Consider the following 17,396-nt stretch of genomic DNA (forward strand, 5'->3'; position numbering starts at 1 on the left):
AGCCAGATTTTAAGCATAGGTTGATAGAAAAGAGGGAATCAAAAAATAATTTTCTCCTAAATTGTCATCTTATGCCCCACTGGAGTTGTGTGGGTAGTGCACCAAACCCATTAGTTCCCTGGAGGAGAAAGCAGATCTAGAAAAGGAGTTACAGCAAAATGAAGAGAGCAAGAGTTGGCAAAGTAAGAAAGAGGGGGAGGAACTGGGGATAATTAAATATCATAAGACTAGGTAAAGACTGAAGGGGGTAGTATAAGAGAAAGATATAGCAAGACCGTGTGGAAAAAGACTGGGTTGTGGGGTATGAGAAAGAATGGGTGAAGAGGGTGTGAAGAATGAGAAAGAAAGTGGTTGGGCAAAAAGATACAGATACATTGGTGGGCAGCCAGGCCATGTCACTATGCAAAGTAGAGGCAACTGATGTTTAACTTCACCTATCAAAGGGGTGCCATCATACATTTGACTGTACACTTGGGAGGAGAATGGATGCTGGCCTTCGCCAGCAATGTGTAGTGGTATATTAAGGGATAAATTTACTAAACATTATTTTACTATGGACAAATGGGTAAAGAACCTTAGTAAATTAATTTCTCAAAAAACTGGTATAGTTTCAAAGGGTACTGACAAGGGTTTGGGGAAGTGGCAAGGTAAGCCTCAGATTCTGTTTCATAAGTTTTTTGACTGGCTCCTAAATTCAAAGAAAATTTCTTAACATGTATTAATTTGATTACAAAGCACATTTTTTTCTGAATTTATTTCCATACAAATGTAATGCAACTTCTCCAAATATACAAGGCAGCTTCCTCTTTTATAAAGCATACACAAGCATATTCCACCCCAATTCCACCTTTCCCCTTTGCTCCTCATCCCATTAATCCTATTTCTAAAGTACGTATATCTCTAATTTAGCCCAAGCTTCTATAAATCAATTGTATAGATTTCCTATACTACTGTGAGCTTCCTCACCAACAAAATCGAAAACCATCTCAACCTCCACTGATGTATGGAAAGCAACTCCCTCCTCTTCCAATTTGTTGAACATTCATATCTACCTATTGCAAGGCCCATTCTGACCAATTTTCCCCTATTTTCTTTACCCATTAGTGAAAAGTTCCATGTCTGATCTGTACAAGGAACATTATTTCAGAAATCTTGTGGGTTAGCCAGATACTTAATAATAAACAGCTGTTTATCAAAGAGAACAGTTGTTTCAACCTAGCTATCCTCCCATGAATAGTATTTCAGTCCAGATTTTTCCTGATGCTTCATACATGAACCTTCACATCGGCCACAGTAAGTTGTCTGCAGATCTTTAGATGCTAGCCTAGGGTTCATTGCAACTTTATAGACAATTTTTACATTTGCACTTGGGGTGACCTTGGCAAGGAAACTGCTCTTGGGCAGAGTCATAGTCTTCAACTTTTCCATTTCAGATTGTTTGACAGTAGATAATGGAACCTCAAAAGTTTAGAAATGGTCCTGTAACCTTTGTAATTTATTTTCATCATAGCATGATGAGCTTCCACTAACTTTTACTGTCAAGACCAAAGTTAAGACTTCTTGGGCCTTTCTAAAGGACAGGATGTCCAAAATCAGTCACATTACTCTGAAGAATGGTTTACTATTTACCTAATTAAAAACAACCGATAATAATTAGTCAAGTAAGTGTACTTAGAAACTAAGGCTCACATATTTTTCACAAAATAATACTTGTTGTTTAATCTTTTGATTGAATAATAAATATACTTTTTTCATTCATGTTATTTTTTTTAAGTATCGGTGTTTAGATTAAGATTTAATTGTGTTGAGGATAAATTGTACCGAAATACAGATCCTCCTCCATTCACAAACCTCTCAGATCTATAGATATAAGGAGTGAGTATAATCATCATTTTCTTAATTCTAAATATTCTTCATCCTCTCATAAAAAGACACAAACATCTCTGATCCCTTAAACAGAGTAGTACACTAATAGCAATAATGGATTTATTTTAGTAAAAGTCAAGATGCTTACCTGTAACAGGTGTTCTCCAAGGACAACAGCTGTGGCAATTTTTAAATAAAAAGGTAATAGGTCGGGGCCTGCTGCGGCCTCCACCTTCCACTTCAGCTACAATGGGGAAAAGCAAACAAATTCAAACAGGATCCAGGTCAGCTACAGAAAAGTTCCAGGTCATCAACTTGGTATGATCTGACAGACTATCATCACTACACAGCAGAACTGTCATACCACATATGGCTGACATCAATGAAACCTAGACTGGATATAATTTAGAAAATTTTCCAGAGCTATCGTCATACTCAAATTATGTGCAGGTTGTTACTGCATCAGTGCCACACAGGTCCTCCTCTGCTAGCCTAACTATAATCCACTTCCATGGGGATGAAGAAATAGGCAGGTTTCTGTGGAAAGATCATCCTGCTGTCCTCAGGGAACATCTGTTACAGGTAAGCAACTTGGATTTCTTTGAGTATAAAATGATAATCACTCCACATGCAGGAAAGCAAAGTTTCTCAGCTGTAGTAGGTGTATTCAGAGGACAGCTGGATGAGCATTCTCACTGATAGGTGACGTCGCAAAAAAATGATCCACAGAGTTCTTTCTAGAAGCATTTATAAGCAGTTCAGTGCACATGGGCATGCTTTCTTGCCTGCCATCTTTAGGCGGGACCAGTTCAGTCTGATGCAATAGCTAACAGACTTCAATTCCAAGGGGAGGTAGGTGAGACAGTGAGAATACTTATCCTTCTCATCTCAGAGAACACCTGCTACAGGTGAATAACTTTGCTTTCTCTGAAGACAAGCAGGAGGTAGTATTCTTACTGATGGGAAACTCTTGCTACTTGGCTGTCATAGAAGAAAAAGGGAAACAGAACCAAGGTCTGCCACAAGCAAGAGCCCTAAATAAAATACTGTACATCTCAAGTAATATATTCTATGTGGGGGGTTTTGAAGTGAGGGGACAGCATGGAACAGAAAACAAATGAGCATGGGGTGTGGAATTGGATTCTAGAAACCAAATAAGTTTTAAATGACTGTCTGACAAACCAGCTCTCACAGTGAGAATCTTGCTCTAGACAGTAGAGAGATGTGGATGTGTGGACAGACCTCCATTTTGAAGCTCTACAGATCTCCTATTTGAGACTGGCTTCAAGTGAACTAATCTAATCTAATTCTTAGGTTTGTATACCGCATCATCTCCACGTTCGTAGAGCTATTAGTACAACCATGATTCTGACATTATGAGCAGTGATGTAACCCTCCAGAGTCAACCCAGCTTAGGCATAAGGGAAGGAGATGCAGTCTGTGAGCCAATTCAAGAGTGCATTTACCAGTGTAGCCTCAATCCTGTTTGGCTCAAAAGAAAACAAAAATCTAGATGGACCTTCTATGGACATTAGTCTGCTCCAGATAAAAGGCTAAGGTTCCTGTGCAGATCAGCATGCACAATGTGGTATCACCATAATGGGTATGTGACTTTGGGAAGAATGTTGGTTGAGTAACTGACTACCGTAGTTAAGAACATAGGAAATGAAAGGAATTGAAAAATTACTTTTATATTTTGCAGCATTCCATTTAAGTGGTTCAGTGCAAGAGTACAAAAATAAAAATAGCCACATAACTAGTACTGGGAAGATTACAAGTTCAGAATGAAATTACTCCATCATTATTTAAGTATATCTGAATAGATACATTTCTAGTTTTTTTCCTGAATTCTAATGTTATCATTGGTTTTATATTTTATACTTGAAAATTGTCTCAGTAAATAAATTTGAAGTTAATTTCTTACTTAACATCCAGTGGTACAAATTCTAGACTAAAACCACATGATATTTATTTATTTAATTCGTTTTCTATCCCGTCCTCCCCAAAGAGCCCAGGACGGGTTACAGGTCAACATACACAATATACAATTAACAGGTTACAATTTGCCATAGTTACAATACAAGATTTTTCAGGTACAAGTTATTATCCTAACTTGAAGCATACTAGGGATCTAATACCAATATCCATAATATATGTTTACAGGTTAAAATAGTCATAGTTACAGTGCAAGATTTTGCAAAACAAGTTTTTATCCTAATGTGACACATATCAAGGATCTTGTATCACTATACATTCCTTTGTAATCTATCGGTCTTGGGCGGGGGAGTTAGGTGAACATGTATGTTTTTATTGGTTTACTAAAGTTGAGGAGTCCTTCAAGGGATCTAATCTGCGGCTCAGTATGAAGTAGGAGTAGGAACATCGTTTGGTGGTTTGCAGTTGAAGGGCAAGGCCAGGGGCGTTTTCAGGCATATTTCATCCTGGGAGTGAAGGGACTGTGAAAATATTCGTAGCACACTTGCTTTACCGATGGAAAAGAAAGCATTAACGAATTCTTCAAATGCAAATATTTATAATCCAATGGAAACAGCACCAAGGACTTACAAAGAGGAGGGGCCATATACTATCCCATAAATCACTGTGCAAAGTTTAAATTCCTCACGAGCCTCAATGGGCAATAACTGTAGCTATTGATTTAATCTTACAGAACATTCTGAATAGAGAGCAATACAATAATCTGACTGACCACAAGAAAATGTACTACTAGTGAGGAATGATTTAACATAAGAACATAAGAATTGCCATACTGGGTAGACCGAAGGCCCATTAAGCCCAGTATTCTGTTTCCAACACTGGCCAGGTCCCAAGTACCTAGCTAGATCCCAAATAGTAAAACAGATTTTTTTGCTGCTTATCCTAGGAATAAGCAGTGGAGTTCCCCAAGCCATCTCAATCATGGCCTATGGACTTCTCTTTTAGGAAATTATCCAAACCTTTTTTAAATCCTGCTATTTGATTTCACCACATTCTCCGGCAACGAATTCCAGAGTTTAATTACATGTTGTGTTCAGAAATATTTTCTCCGGTTTGCTTTAAATCTACTACTTAGTAGATTCATCGCATGTCCCCTAGTCCTCGTACTTTTGGGAAGAGGGAACAAGCAATTCACATCTACCCTTTCCACTCCACTTATTGCATTTTGAAAATTCTGCTCTGTTAAAGGCGAATGCTAATCCAAAATATGTAGAAACTAGTGCATTGACCTTTTGTTGTGCAGGGGTAAAATTGTGGAACTCATTTGTAGGGCAAATATGGAAATGTGATGATAGAGGTACCTTTAGGAAACTACTTAAAATGCCTTTATATGGGGTCTGATTTCTTCTGATGTTTGTCTTTTAATTTGTTCTAAATTTATGTATGTAATATTTTATAAACCATCTAGGTATACGACAGTATAGAAATTTTTTAAATAAATAAAAAGTTTTTTTATAGACCTCTATCATATTGCCCCTGAGCTGTCTCTTCTCCAAGTAGAAGAGCCCTAGCCGCTTTAGCCTTTCCTCATAGGGAAGTTGTCACATCCCTTTTATCATTTTGTCTCTATTCTCTGCACCTTTTCTAATTCTGCTATATCTTTTTTGAGATATTGTGACCAGAACTTCATACAGTATTCGAAAGTGCGGCCATAGCATAGAGTGATACAAGGGTATTATAATATTTTCATCTTTGTTTTGAATTCCTTTCCTGATAATTCCTAACATTTTATTTGCTTTCTTAGCAGCCGCCACACATTGAGCTGTGGGTTTCAATGTATCTTCAACAATGACACCTAGATCCTTTTCCTGGGCAGTGACTCCTTACACAGAACCCAGCTATAGTTTGGGTTCTTCTTTCCCACATGCATCACTTTAACATTAGAAAATGTCTGATCCTTCAAAGTTGTCTTAATTTCCATGAAACACTTTTGCTAATATGAAGTTCAGACTTTAGTACTCTTTCCAAAACTACTTCTTATACTTTCAATGTTGATTCCTTGGATAAGATACTATTCCTAAGCCTCAGCTATCCATTGGGAAAAAATGGAGTGAGAATAACCAGCCACAACATTTTTGTTATATCGGTATTTAATTTTCAGTAATAGTAAGTGGCACTGAGTCAATACAGATTTGCATTATATTTAGTGGATTTAGATTTTTATAATATACTGGAATAAGCAGAATGATGTCATCTATATACGTATAAAGGCTGACAATTAAATGCGATAAGAAAGGCCCTAACATATTCATCAATATATTAAAAAGTATCAAGGACAGATATGAACCCTATGGAGCCCCATAGATTGATCTCTAGGGCGAATTCTCTTTAAAATTTACTATGTAAGTTTTAGCAGTTAGAAAACCGTGAAATCACGTGATAATAATTGCCCTATTGGGTCAGACTAAGGGCTCCTTTTATGAAGGTGCGCTAGCAGTTTTATCGCATGCACCTGATTAGCGTGCACTAGCCAAAAATCTACCGCCTGCTCAAAAGGAAGCAGCAGCGGCTAGCGCATGCGGCAATTTAGCGTGCACTATTCTGCGCATTAAGCCCCTAGCGCACCTTTGTAAAAGGAGCCCTAAGAGTCCATCCAGTCCAATATCCAGGGTTCTAACAGTGACCAGCCCCATAAAGTGTCAAGATTCCATGCTAATTAATCCTAAGAATAAGCAGGAATTTGTTCAATTCTTTTTTAAACCCAACTACTTTTACCACTTGCTCTGGCAAAGAGTTAAGAACATAAGAATAGCCTTACTGGGTCAGACCAATGGTTTATCAAGCCCAGTAGCCTGTTCTCACGGTGGCCAATCCAGGTCACTAGTACCTGGCCAAAACCCAAGGAGTAGCAATATTCCATGTTACCAATCCAGTGCATGCAGTAGCTTTCCTCATGTCTTTCTCAAAAACAGACTATGGATTTTTCCTCCAGGAACTTGTCCAAACCTTTCTTAAAACCAGCTACGCTATCCGCTCTTACCACCTCTGGCAACGCATTCTTGAGCTTAACTATTCTCTGAGTGAAAAAATTTCCTCCAATTGGTTTTAAAAGTATTTCCCTGTAACTTCATCGAGTGTCCCTATGTCTTTGTAATTTTTGATGGAGTGAAAAATCGATCCACTTGTACCCGTTCTATTTGTAGACTTCAATTATATCTCCTCTCAGCCGTCTTTTTTCCAAGCTGATGAGCCCTAACTGTTTTAGTCTTTCCTTATACGAGAGGAGTTCCATCCTCTTTACTATCTTGGTTGCTCTTCTTTGAACCTTTTCTAGCGCCACTATATCTTTCTTGAGATAAGGAGACCAGAATTGAATGCAATACTAAAGATACTCCAGACTGCAGAGCTTAACCATACCCCGAGTGAAAGAAGAAAAGAAATCAGTTCAGATTTATTCATTCTATTTCATTCAGGGTTTTATATACCTCAATCATATCTCACTTTAGGACTCTTCAGCTTGGAGAAGAGATGGCTGAACTTATAGACTTACCTCATATCAGAGCCCTTCCATTCCATTAATCATTTTGGTTACCCTTCTGTGTATATTTTCCAATTCCAGTATGTCTTTTTTGTGGAATTCTAACATGACCTTAAGAAGGGATTTAGGATGCATACCCAAACCACTCTGCTGTAAAACTTTGTGCAAAATGTATAAGCTACTAGGGCCTGGAGCTCATTAACCTTATCTACTGAAATGATCACCACTAAACACAAGACCTTCAAAATCAGGTATTTCAGAAGCAACACATGTCAAGTGGTTCATAGGAAGCTTTCATTAGCTTGGGAAGGATGACACAAGGATTCCATGATACTGTTATGAGCTTGATGATAGGTTTTAGAAGAGGCAAGCCCAACATGAAGTGAACTAAAAGCTTACTCTTTACATGATGATAAGCTCCAAATGCACTGAGAAGAACCTCTACAGAGTTGCCTGAATTCTCTATCCTTAAACAAAACCGAGGAACCATTCCTGTTCAGAAACAAAATGCAAACAGATCCCAACATGGATGTCCCACAGTCCTTGAATATCCTATTTTTTATATCTCTATAAGACCACTCCTGAAGCTGAAGGATTTGAATCAACTAGACTACCAAGATGTTGTCTTTTCAAGCCAGATATGTGGCTTCAAGTTTATGTAGGTTTTGACATACTGCTCATTACATGACTGAGCGGTGTACAACTTAAAAAAGGAGGGGTAAAAATAAATTACATAAAAGGACTAAATTGTAATGAAACAATATACATGATACATAAAGGAAAATAATATAAGGAACTAGGAAAGATGAAGGGAAATTACATGAGGATAAAGGGTAAGGGTAAGGAAAAGTTTATAGACAGATCTATGATCTACAATCAAGCTACAGAACTAATTAGATCTTAGGATGGCTTAATGTATCTAGTCAAATACATCATTAAATAAAAAAGTTTTAAGACTGGACTTAAATTTTGTTAATGATATTTCATGTCGCATGGACGGAAGAGCATTCCAGACTGTGGGAGCTGTTAGAGAGAATATAGTCTTGTGCATAGTATCGTATGTTATGTGTCTTGGAGCAGGAACCGTTAAAAGGTTTTGTTGACTAGAACGTAGAGATCTGACAGGGATATAAAGAATAAGTAATTGATTGATATAACCTGGAGAGTTATTTTGCTTAACTTTAAATGTTAGAAGTAGAATTTTAAAGATTATTCTATGTTTAATTGGTAACTAATGAGCCTTGTACATGATCGTATTTTTTCGCCTTTGACAAAAGTTTAACTGCAGTATTTTGGATAATCTTTAGTTTTCTTACCATAAATACTGGAATATAAACTGAAATTTTGGGGCAAAACAATGGGCCAAAAATGGGGGTCTCAGTTAATATTTGAGTTAACGCTGCCCCCCCCCTCCTGAACCTGTTTGCGGTAAGATCTGGTAAGAGCTGGTGGTCCAGTGGTAGGCTGAGACAGGAGGGATTCATTCCATCTCCTTACTTGGCTGACTATAAACAACTTTTATAATAATAATAATAACAACTTTATTTTTCTATACCGCCACAATCTTGCGACTTCTAGGCGGTTTACATTCAAGAGAGCTGGCCATTCAGAGAGTTACCCCTCTGCGTACTTGTTAAGTCTCTGGTGGGCTGGGATAGGAAGGATCCCTTCCGTCTCCTGCCCGGCCGACTTTAGTGTTAAAAACGTTTTTATTGATTTTCATGCCATACAAAGGATGACAATAGAAAAAAAACAAGCAACAATAACAGACCTCCAACATCCCCAATCCCTCCCCCAACAGCACTCCCCCTCTCAACAAACCTCCAGGAGAAAGAAGGGGCCCGCAAAACAATCCCAACCAACTACAAAGGAATGACCCGGAAATCTGGACTCTGATAATCCCCGGGCCTCGGAAACTGCACGGGCCATCCCCCCATACCATCACATAGCCCCAATTACAAAAAAACCCCAACCCAAACCCCTCCCCCATCCACTTCAGAAGAAACAAAAGAAAAACCACCCGCATTCCATCCAGAACTAAAGGCAAACCCAAGGAGCAACGAAAATCACAACTCATTCAAGAGCAGACTGCGCCCTCTGGGATGCAAAATCTGAAGATATGGATCCCAGAGCCGCAAATATCGTTGACTCCCTTTCCTGGAACCCTTCACATCTCTGGCTTCCCAACAGGCCAACTGATGCACGTCACCCCTCCAAATCCAAAACCCTGGAGGTTCAGAAGAAAATCCAAAATTTCAAAATACCCTTCCGAGCCATCAAGGCTAGCTTCCAGCATAACAACTTATGTATTCCACCCATCGTTCCATAAGCCCCAGCTAGATCTAACACCAGCTGGTCCGGTGTGTCCTCCATTGCTAAACCCAGCCTAGTACACATAAAATGTATAATCTCCTGCCAATAGGATTGTATAACTGGGCATCACCAAAACATATGGCCAAAGGTCCCTTCCCCCGAGCCCCGGCCAACTTTAAACAACTTTTATCTCATTCTCGCCCCCTCTGTGTACCTGTTAAGTCCCTGGTGGTCCAGCAGTGAATTGCAGCAGGAGTGATCTTTCTTCGCTCCTGCCCGTGCAGAGGCGCTCGCTAATTTGCTGATATGTGTCTGGTCAAATGCTGCGGTCCTCTTGGGCATCACTTCTGTGCTTTCCTTTAGTAAAGGAAGCTTGTTTCTTGTCCCCTACTGTTCACTAACCCCCTCCCACCCAAAAAAAATCTTTATGAAAAGTCTCTAGAACAGCAGCACTTGTAAGGGAAAGCCTAGCAGAGCATCACACAGGTAACTTACGTAACCTGGTGGATGGGATAGTGAACTATAGAAGAGGATCCAATCCCATAAGCCACTCTAACTACTACATTTATGGTAGAAAGTATGAGCCCACCAAAACCCTACTCTGCTGCCATATAGATACCATCTGCAGCCATGAGGGCTATTGGGGTGGTAAACAGGTGGGTCTACTAGGTTTTGGGGAATTTTGGAGGGCTTACCATATATTATGAGGGGTATATGGTGAGATGTACTTCTGGCACCCTTTATGTGAAGTTCACAGCAGTACCCTCTGTTGGTATGTTAGTGTGGCCAGTCCATCACAATGAAGGCCACTCCTATGTCCAAATGGTCTGTATTTAGATGTTTTCAACTTGGATGTTTCTTTAGTTGAAAATGGGGTATAAAGTTAGGTGTACTAAGGGTTGGACATCCTGTTGACCAAAACATCCAAGTAGGCGATTTTCAAAAAAATGCATATTTTTTGGACTTGTAGTGATTTGGCTTTCAAAAATGGACAATTCTGGCTTCTGACATTGGACATTTAGCAGGAAATATCCAAGTCGGACTTAGATGTTCTTTTCAAAATTGGCCCTCCATGTCTCATATAATGTAATGTTCCTTAAATGCAGTATGAGAGTCTTCCCTAATTTTTAAAATTCTTTTTGCATCCCACTGCCTTGATTCCAAGCCAGATTACTTGATCCTGTGGGAATCCAAGATACTCTTCACCGAGGTTTGTTTGGTTTTTTTAAGAGCCCCCCCCTTAAAAAAAAACCCTTCAGTGAAGAGCATCTTCATCTTTGTTTGCTCCGAGAGTAGGTATTCATGTTGGCCAGTGAATTATATCATCAATCCCATCTTGCCTTCTTCTGTGCTCCAGCAATACTAAGAATACGCTTTCTATCCCTGCTAGTCAAATATTTTAATAGACATCTATGACAATCCTTTCCCCAAATCTATTCTTCTGATGACTCAGCTACCCTCTGTCTCTCATTTCCAAAATGATTTTTCTCCTTATACTTGAGTTCTCCTCTATTGTCTTTCACCTTCAGTTCTGCTATCCAGCAGTAACAGCAAGCACTGACTCACAGTCTGGCAAAATTCCTGCCCGAGTGTCTAGGTAGAAGCAAAAGGCAGCTCAACAATTATAAATCCCCAAAGAACAAAAGTTTGGAAACCAAACATTATTCTTTGTTTGAGTACAGGAAACCAGGAACTAAGGTATAAGATTCATAATGACTTATTCCTTTGCTGAAATTATTTAAATTTCCTTTTTTTTCTCCTACTATTGATTCTTAGACCAAGCATCATACTTTTTGTTTTTGTCAGATTTTTCTTTCTTACAGGAGCTTGCTTTTACAGACATTTACTATCTTAAAAGATTTTACTAAAATCATTTAGCGTTCAGATTTGAATGACCCAAAATGTATTATTCAAATTTTTGACATTACAATATATTTTTTATGAGGCAGCCTTTCTACAGAAAAGCTGTTCTCCTTCCTGGATATAGACCAGAGACTATCCCTTGTCCCCTGCAATTCAAAACAGAGTTAACACCAAACAAGGATGCACTATAATGTGTTTATTTTTAAGCAATTTGTAACACTTAAGCTCAACTTTACAAAGCTTCTTTTACATAAGGAGGCAAATATTCAAAATCACATTTACAGATGATGGCAAAGCTGATGACACAAATGCTTCAAAAAAATCTCTGCAGCTGTATATATAACTTTGGTCATTTTATTCACAAAAACAAAGAAAGAAAAAGGCCAGTGGTTTATAACAGTGAGATGGGCGAAAGTTATACTTCAACAGTGAAAGTCAACTAAAAAGAGATTATGTACTTACCCTGGTAAGCTCTTTTCCAGTAGATAGGCGAGACATTCTAGACTCCCCGCCCTGTCTTTTCTGCACCTGTTTACAGTTTCTCTGTTTATGCTTCTCCATGCCGTTTCTTGGAGGTCACTCAGCCCTTGAGGGCTGGAAAGAATTTGTATATATGTTCCTTTTGTTGTGGAGTTGTGCTGCACTCCTTTGGAGCCTGTGTTTGCAGTTAATGGTACGGTTTCATTCCTTTCAGCAGAACACTTTGTTTAGCCTATTATTACAGGTGCCTCTACTTCACATATGTGGGTGCCTCGCAGTGCTTGGGTACTTGACTATAGAGGGCACTAGCTAAACCGATCAGTGAAGTACTACAGAGGCAAAGTGAAAAATCCGGAGTGGATTCCTTCTGTAGAGCTTTGCGAGTATGTGGAAATAACCCTATTGTCTAGAATGTCTCACCTATTGTTAAAATATCAGATCCAACACTAAGACCATACTTTAGGAACATCTCTATGTGTAAACAGTAGTATTCAGACATGTATGCAGATCATCTACAGTGCAAATAGTGGAGAACTGAATCACATCCAGACTGCAAAGCGGCAAGGTTTGGAGAGACCAAAACCTAGGCATATTTTCCTCATTTTACAAGGTGAATACAGATTTAGTCCAAAATTTCCATATCTGTCCAGAGACAGCATGTGCAAAGATTGACTCTTTAACCATCCTTATAGAATCGATCCCATACCACTATAATACCCCAACTTGACCTCGATTCCCCAACATAAAATCCCAAACTTAACCTCATAAGCCCCCACCAATGACCCTCCCCACCCATTGAGAGTCAATCATTACCCCCTATTCCCAGTTCCAGCTCTTACCAAAATCCCGAGTGATCTCATGGGAGCAGAAGCAATCCCTAATTGTTCCTGTTCATTGTAGCACCAGGTTCAAAATGACATCGACCCCCTAGCACCCTAGCAGTAATCTCACATTGGCAGAGTCTTTGTAAAAGGCAAGAGCAATGTCCCAACTTCAAATCTCATATCTATACCCTACGTAAAAATGAACTTAAACATTGAAATTTACATGGCACTTCAATGTTCAAAGTTAAACCACCATCATGTCATTAAATATTAACCCCGTCACCAAACAGCCAAAATGAGAACCTAAGAAATACACAACCAGTTTCGATTTTTATCTTTCAGGGAACAATTATCCTACAAACCAGAAACATCCAGTAACAGCCGAGCTCATTTCTGGCTTGAAGGCTTCAGGAAAGAAATTAAAAGAAGATATAAAGTATCAACCCATATCCTATAACTCCATCTTTTCTAAGTCAAAAGGGAAAAATCACATTGAGCAGTAGGATACAGTAATTCAATTGATTATTTCTGCTTCAAGTACATTTCACTTTTTGACGATATTCAAAAAACATCTAATCAACTACCTGAGGCATAAAAGTCATATCCAAAGTTTAAGCATAACATTAAGAGCCATTTTTTTATTTAGTAAACAAAAAGGATTCTCTTTGGCACAGAGTCTGGAAAGCAAATTTCTAAATCACTGTGTTAAGAAGAAGTATGTTTTATATTATTGGACTATGGGCTTTTATCTTTCTGTGTTGTGATAATATGTGAGACTGTTCAGCCAGCGTACCACATAGGCATGCACTATATTTTTATTTGCTGATGGTCTATTTGTTTTGATTGCCTTGTATTAGTCATCTTGAGGTTCCACAAGAAAAACAGTACAATAATTTGTATTGAACAACTGCTCTTTATATTGCTGAATGTTTCTTACCTGCTTGGACCTATTACAAACTAGGAACCTACAGAAAAGCTGTAAAAGCTTATCTCTTTACATTCTATTAGTCCTTAAGTAATCTTAGACTTAAATCAGACCAAGGACGACACTCTGCTCCTTGGGCTCCCTATTCATATCTGTGAAGAATGTGCATCTGTATTAACCAGCTATTGACATTTATTATATATGAAAAAATGTGGATCTGCGCTAGCCTTCTGTTGTTGATACTGTGTATGTTATTCTGTAACACGTTCTGAGCTCCTCTGGGAGAACGGACTAAAAACTGAGTAAATAAAATAAATAATTAAGTTGCATTCACTGTTTAAACAGTAAGTAAAGTACATTTAATAGCTAATGTGCAGGAAAACTTAACGTTCATTATTTCCTGCATTACATAGCTAACAAAATAGGGAAAATGGGTGCAAAAGGGTTGGGCAAGAGGCACACTAAGTGGGACAGCGTTAACTGCATAGTCGAATGCTGTAGAAACCTAATTATATCATTCAAGGTTTCTGTGTTATCTGCTGCTGTGTTAACATCACTACTAGTTCTCTCCATATGCCAGAACATTCTCTTTAACAGATAAAAATGACCAAGGAGAAACCTTACCCCATATTAGCAAATAAGCTTCTCAGTAACCATTTCAAATTATAGCATTAAAATATACTTACTTAAAATTGTCATGCTTTGGCAAAAAAATTACTTATACTAACAAGCATAAGCTATCACAAATGCAATATTTACCTTTTTCTTGTACAAGTATTTGTGATTTTAGGAAAGATTCTGAATATATGATAGATCCAAGGGATCCCCTTCTTCCAAGTAAATCTGGAATGTCATGTATGGACATAGAAGCCTACAAAAAGTTTTATTAAAAACTGAATTGATAAAGTTGAGAAAACTCTAAGCAGAACATTCCATTTTAACATGATGGTTAAATTTTCACCATACATACTGTTTTTAAGTACAGTCCAGGCAGATAAGCCTCTGGTTAAAAACTTTTCAGAACCAATAAAAGGAAAATCAATTCTCTTGTTGGCTTTCAGGTTTGCAAAAAGAGCTATGTACAACATTTACCGTATTTTCACGCATATAATGCGCGTGTTATATGCGTTTTTACCTACTGCGCATACCCCTCGCGCGTTATACGCGTGAGCGCGGTATACAAAAATTTTTTTACATAGTTCCCACCCCGCCCGACGCCCGATTCACCCTCCCCCAGCAGGACCGCTCGCACCCCCACCCCGAACGACCGCTCGCACGCGCTCCCACCCGCACCCGCATCCACGATCGAAGCAAGAGGGATCCCAAGCCCTCTTGCCCGGCCGACTCCCCAACTCCCCGACAATATCGGGCCAGGAGGGAGCCCAAACCCTCCTGGCCACGGCGACCCCCTACCCCCACCCCGCACTACATTACGGGCAGGAGGGATCCCAGGCCCTCCTGCCCTCGACGCAAACCCCCCTCCCTCCAACGACTGCCCCCCCCCCAAGAACCTCCGACCGCCCCCCCTGGGATCCCTCCTGCCCGTAATGTAGTGCGGGGTGGGGGTAGGGGGTCGCCGTGGCCAGGAAGGTTTGGGCTCCCTTCTGGCCCGATATTGTCGGGGAGTCGGCGGTCCTTCGGGGTGGGGGTGCGAGTGGTCCTGCCGGGGGGGGGATGTATCGGACGTCGGGGGGGGGCATCAGGCTTTCAGGATGGGGACAGACCTTCAAGGGGGACAGGCAGACCTTCAAGGGGGGACAGGACTTCAAGGGGGACAGGCACGGAAAGTCAGGGCGGGTGAACGGAGAGTCGGGACAGCGCACGGAGAGGCGGGGCAGTGCACGGAAAGTCAGGGAGGGTGAACAGATAGTCGGGACAGCGCACGGAGAGTCGGGGAGGGCGAAAGGAGAGTCGGGGTGGCCAGAGGAGAGTCGGGGCGGGCAAAAGGACAGTCGGGCAGCATGCGCGGTATACCCGTGAGCGCGGTATACAAAAGTTTTTGTACATAAAATCGTGGTTTCTGCGCGCTATACCCGTGTGCGCGTTTTACACGGGTGCGCGTTATCTGCGTGAAAATACGGTAGACCCTTTTTTTACTAAGTGGCGGAAGAGGTTTCTACTACGGCCTGGAGCACTAAATGCTCTGATGCTGCTCTAACACTCATAGGAATTCTATGAGAATCATAGCATTTAGCGTCTGGGCCCCAGAAGAAACCTCTATCGACGTTTAGTAAAAGCAGGGGGAGGGGGTGTTACAACTTTGAATAGAGTGAAAGGAAAGCGTAGCTGCATAAAATAATGACTGGCCACTTCAAAATCCTACCCATTTTCCAATCTGATATATCTTACTCAGTTTTTTCCTCAAGTCAATTTGATCCCATTCTGTTAACCTCCACCCCCCAAAAAAAAATAATATTTATCAACATGCGCTGCTAAGATGAGTTATTTTAACACAAATCATGCTATTATAGCACACCAAATCCTGTGCCAAAATAGCACAATTTGTGCTAAAATAACCCATCTTAATGGTCCATCCTTATATATTTATTTGGCCCCAACAAAACATTTGACAACTTATAACCAACATTCACTGTGTTGGAAAGAATAATTAATTTATAGTTAAAACACTGAACTTTTAAGATGGCAATATTGCACTGGAAAAATTATTTTGATAATTTATATTAAAAACAAGGAATGGATAAAGAATTCTTAGAGAATTAAGTGAAAATGTTAATATGTATTGTTTTATTTACTTTAAGAAGGGTGGGAGGGAGGGGATATCTATTTTTGTTTATGAGGATTTGATTAAGAATTTTAAGTGCTGTATTGAAATTATAATGGATATATTTATGTACACTTATTGTCTGTTTTAAAATGACTCAAGAAATTTAGTTATTTTAAGAAGGGTGGGGGGTGGGGATGTATATTTTTGTTCTAGATGATATGATTAAGAATTTCAAGTGTTATTTTGAAAGTTTAATGGATATTTTATTGTACACTTGTTTAAGATTTAAAATGAATAAAGAATTTAAAACAAAAATAATACTTATTCAAACTCAACATGCTACAGATATAAACAGTGTATACCATATATACTCAAATATAAACTGGGATTTTTAGGCAAAAAAATTGGTCCAAAAATGGGGGTCCCGGTTTATATTCGGGCCAGCCTCCCAGACTTATTGCCCCCTCCCTGCCCTGTCTGTCGTACCTCCTCTGCCAATCCCTGGTGGTCAAGAGGTGCAGCAGGCAGGAACAAGAATTCTGTATTCCTGCCCCGCTGCTAACCCAGTTGGTCAGTGGGTACCTGCTGCAAGTTCTGATTTTCTTCAGCCGCTGAGCAGCACTGAGCAGGAATGCGCTTTGGCGCTGCTGCTCGGTGCTGAGCAGCTTCCTGACTGGCTCAGAGTCTGTCAGGGGATGGAGGAATGAGGGCTGGAGCCTGATAGGGGAGGGAGGAAAAGGGGCTGGGTGAAGTGCCTGGCAGTGACATAAGAATATAAGAATAGGCTTACTGGGTCAGACCAATGGCCCATCAAGCCCAGTAGCCCATTCTCACGGTGGCCACGCCAGGGAGGGGGGCTAGGTACAGAGCCTGACAGATGGAGGGAAGGGGGCTGGGTACAGTGCCTGATAGGGGAGGAAGGAAATG

At 39.9% G+C, this 17,396-nt stretch overlaps 1 protein-coding gene across 2 annotated transcripts in view; it reads right to left on the reverse strand.

Annotated features, from left to right (window-relative positions):
* C1H20orf194 (chromosome 1 C20orf194 homolog) overlaps positions 1-17,396 on the reverse strand; it is a 308,395-nt gene that overhangs the window by 137,516 nt on the left and 153,483 nt on the right. For both annotated transcript variants that reach the window (XM_033953173.1, XM_033953162.1), the window contains exon 17: positions 14,504-14,615. In XM_033953173.1, coding sequence (XP_033809064.1) covers positions 14,504-14,615 — 112 coding nt within the window. The remainder of the gene's footprint in view (positions 1-14,503; positions 14,616-17,396) is intronic.

Source organism: Geotrypetes seraphini, chromosome 1 (genome assembly GCF_902459505.1).
Source record: "Geotrypetes seraphini chromosome 1, aGeoSer1.1, whole genome shotgun sequence".
NCBI lineage: Eukaryota > Metazoa > Chordata > Amphibia > Gymnophiona > Dermophiidae > Geotrypetes > Geotrypetes seraphini.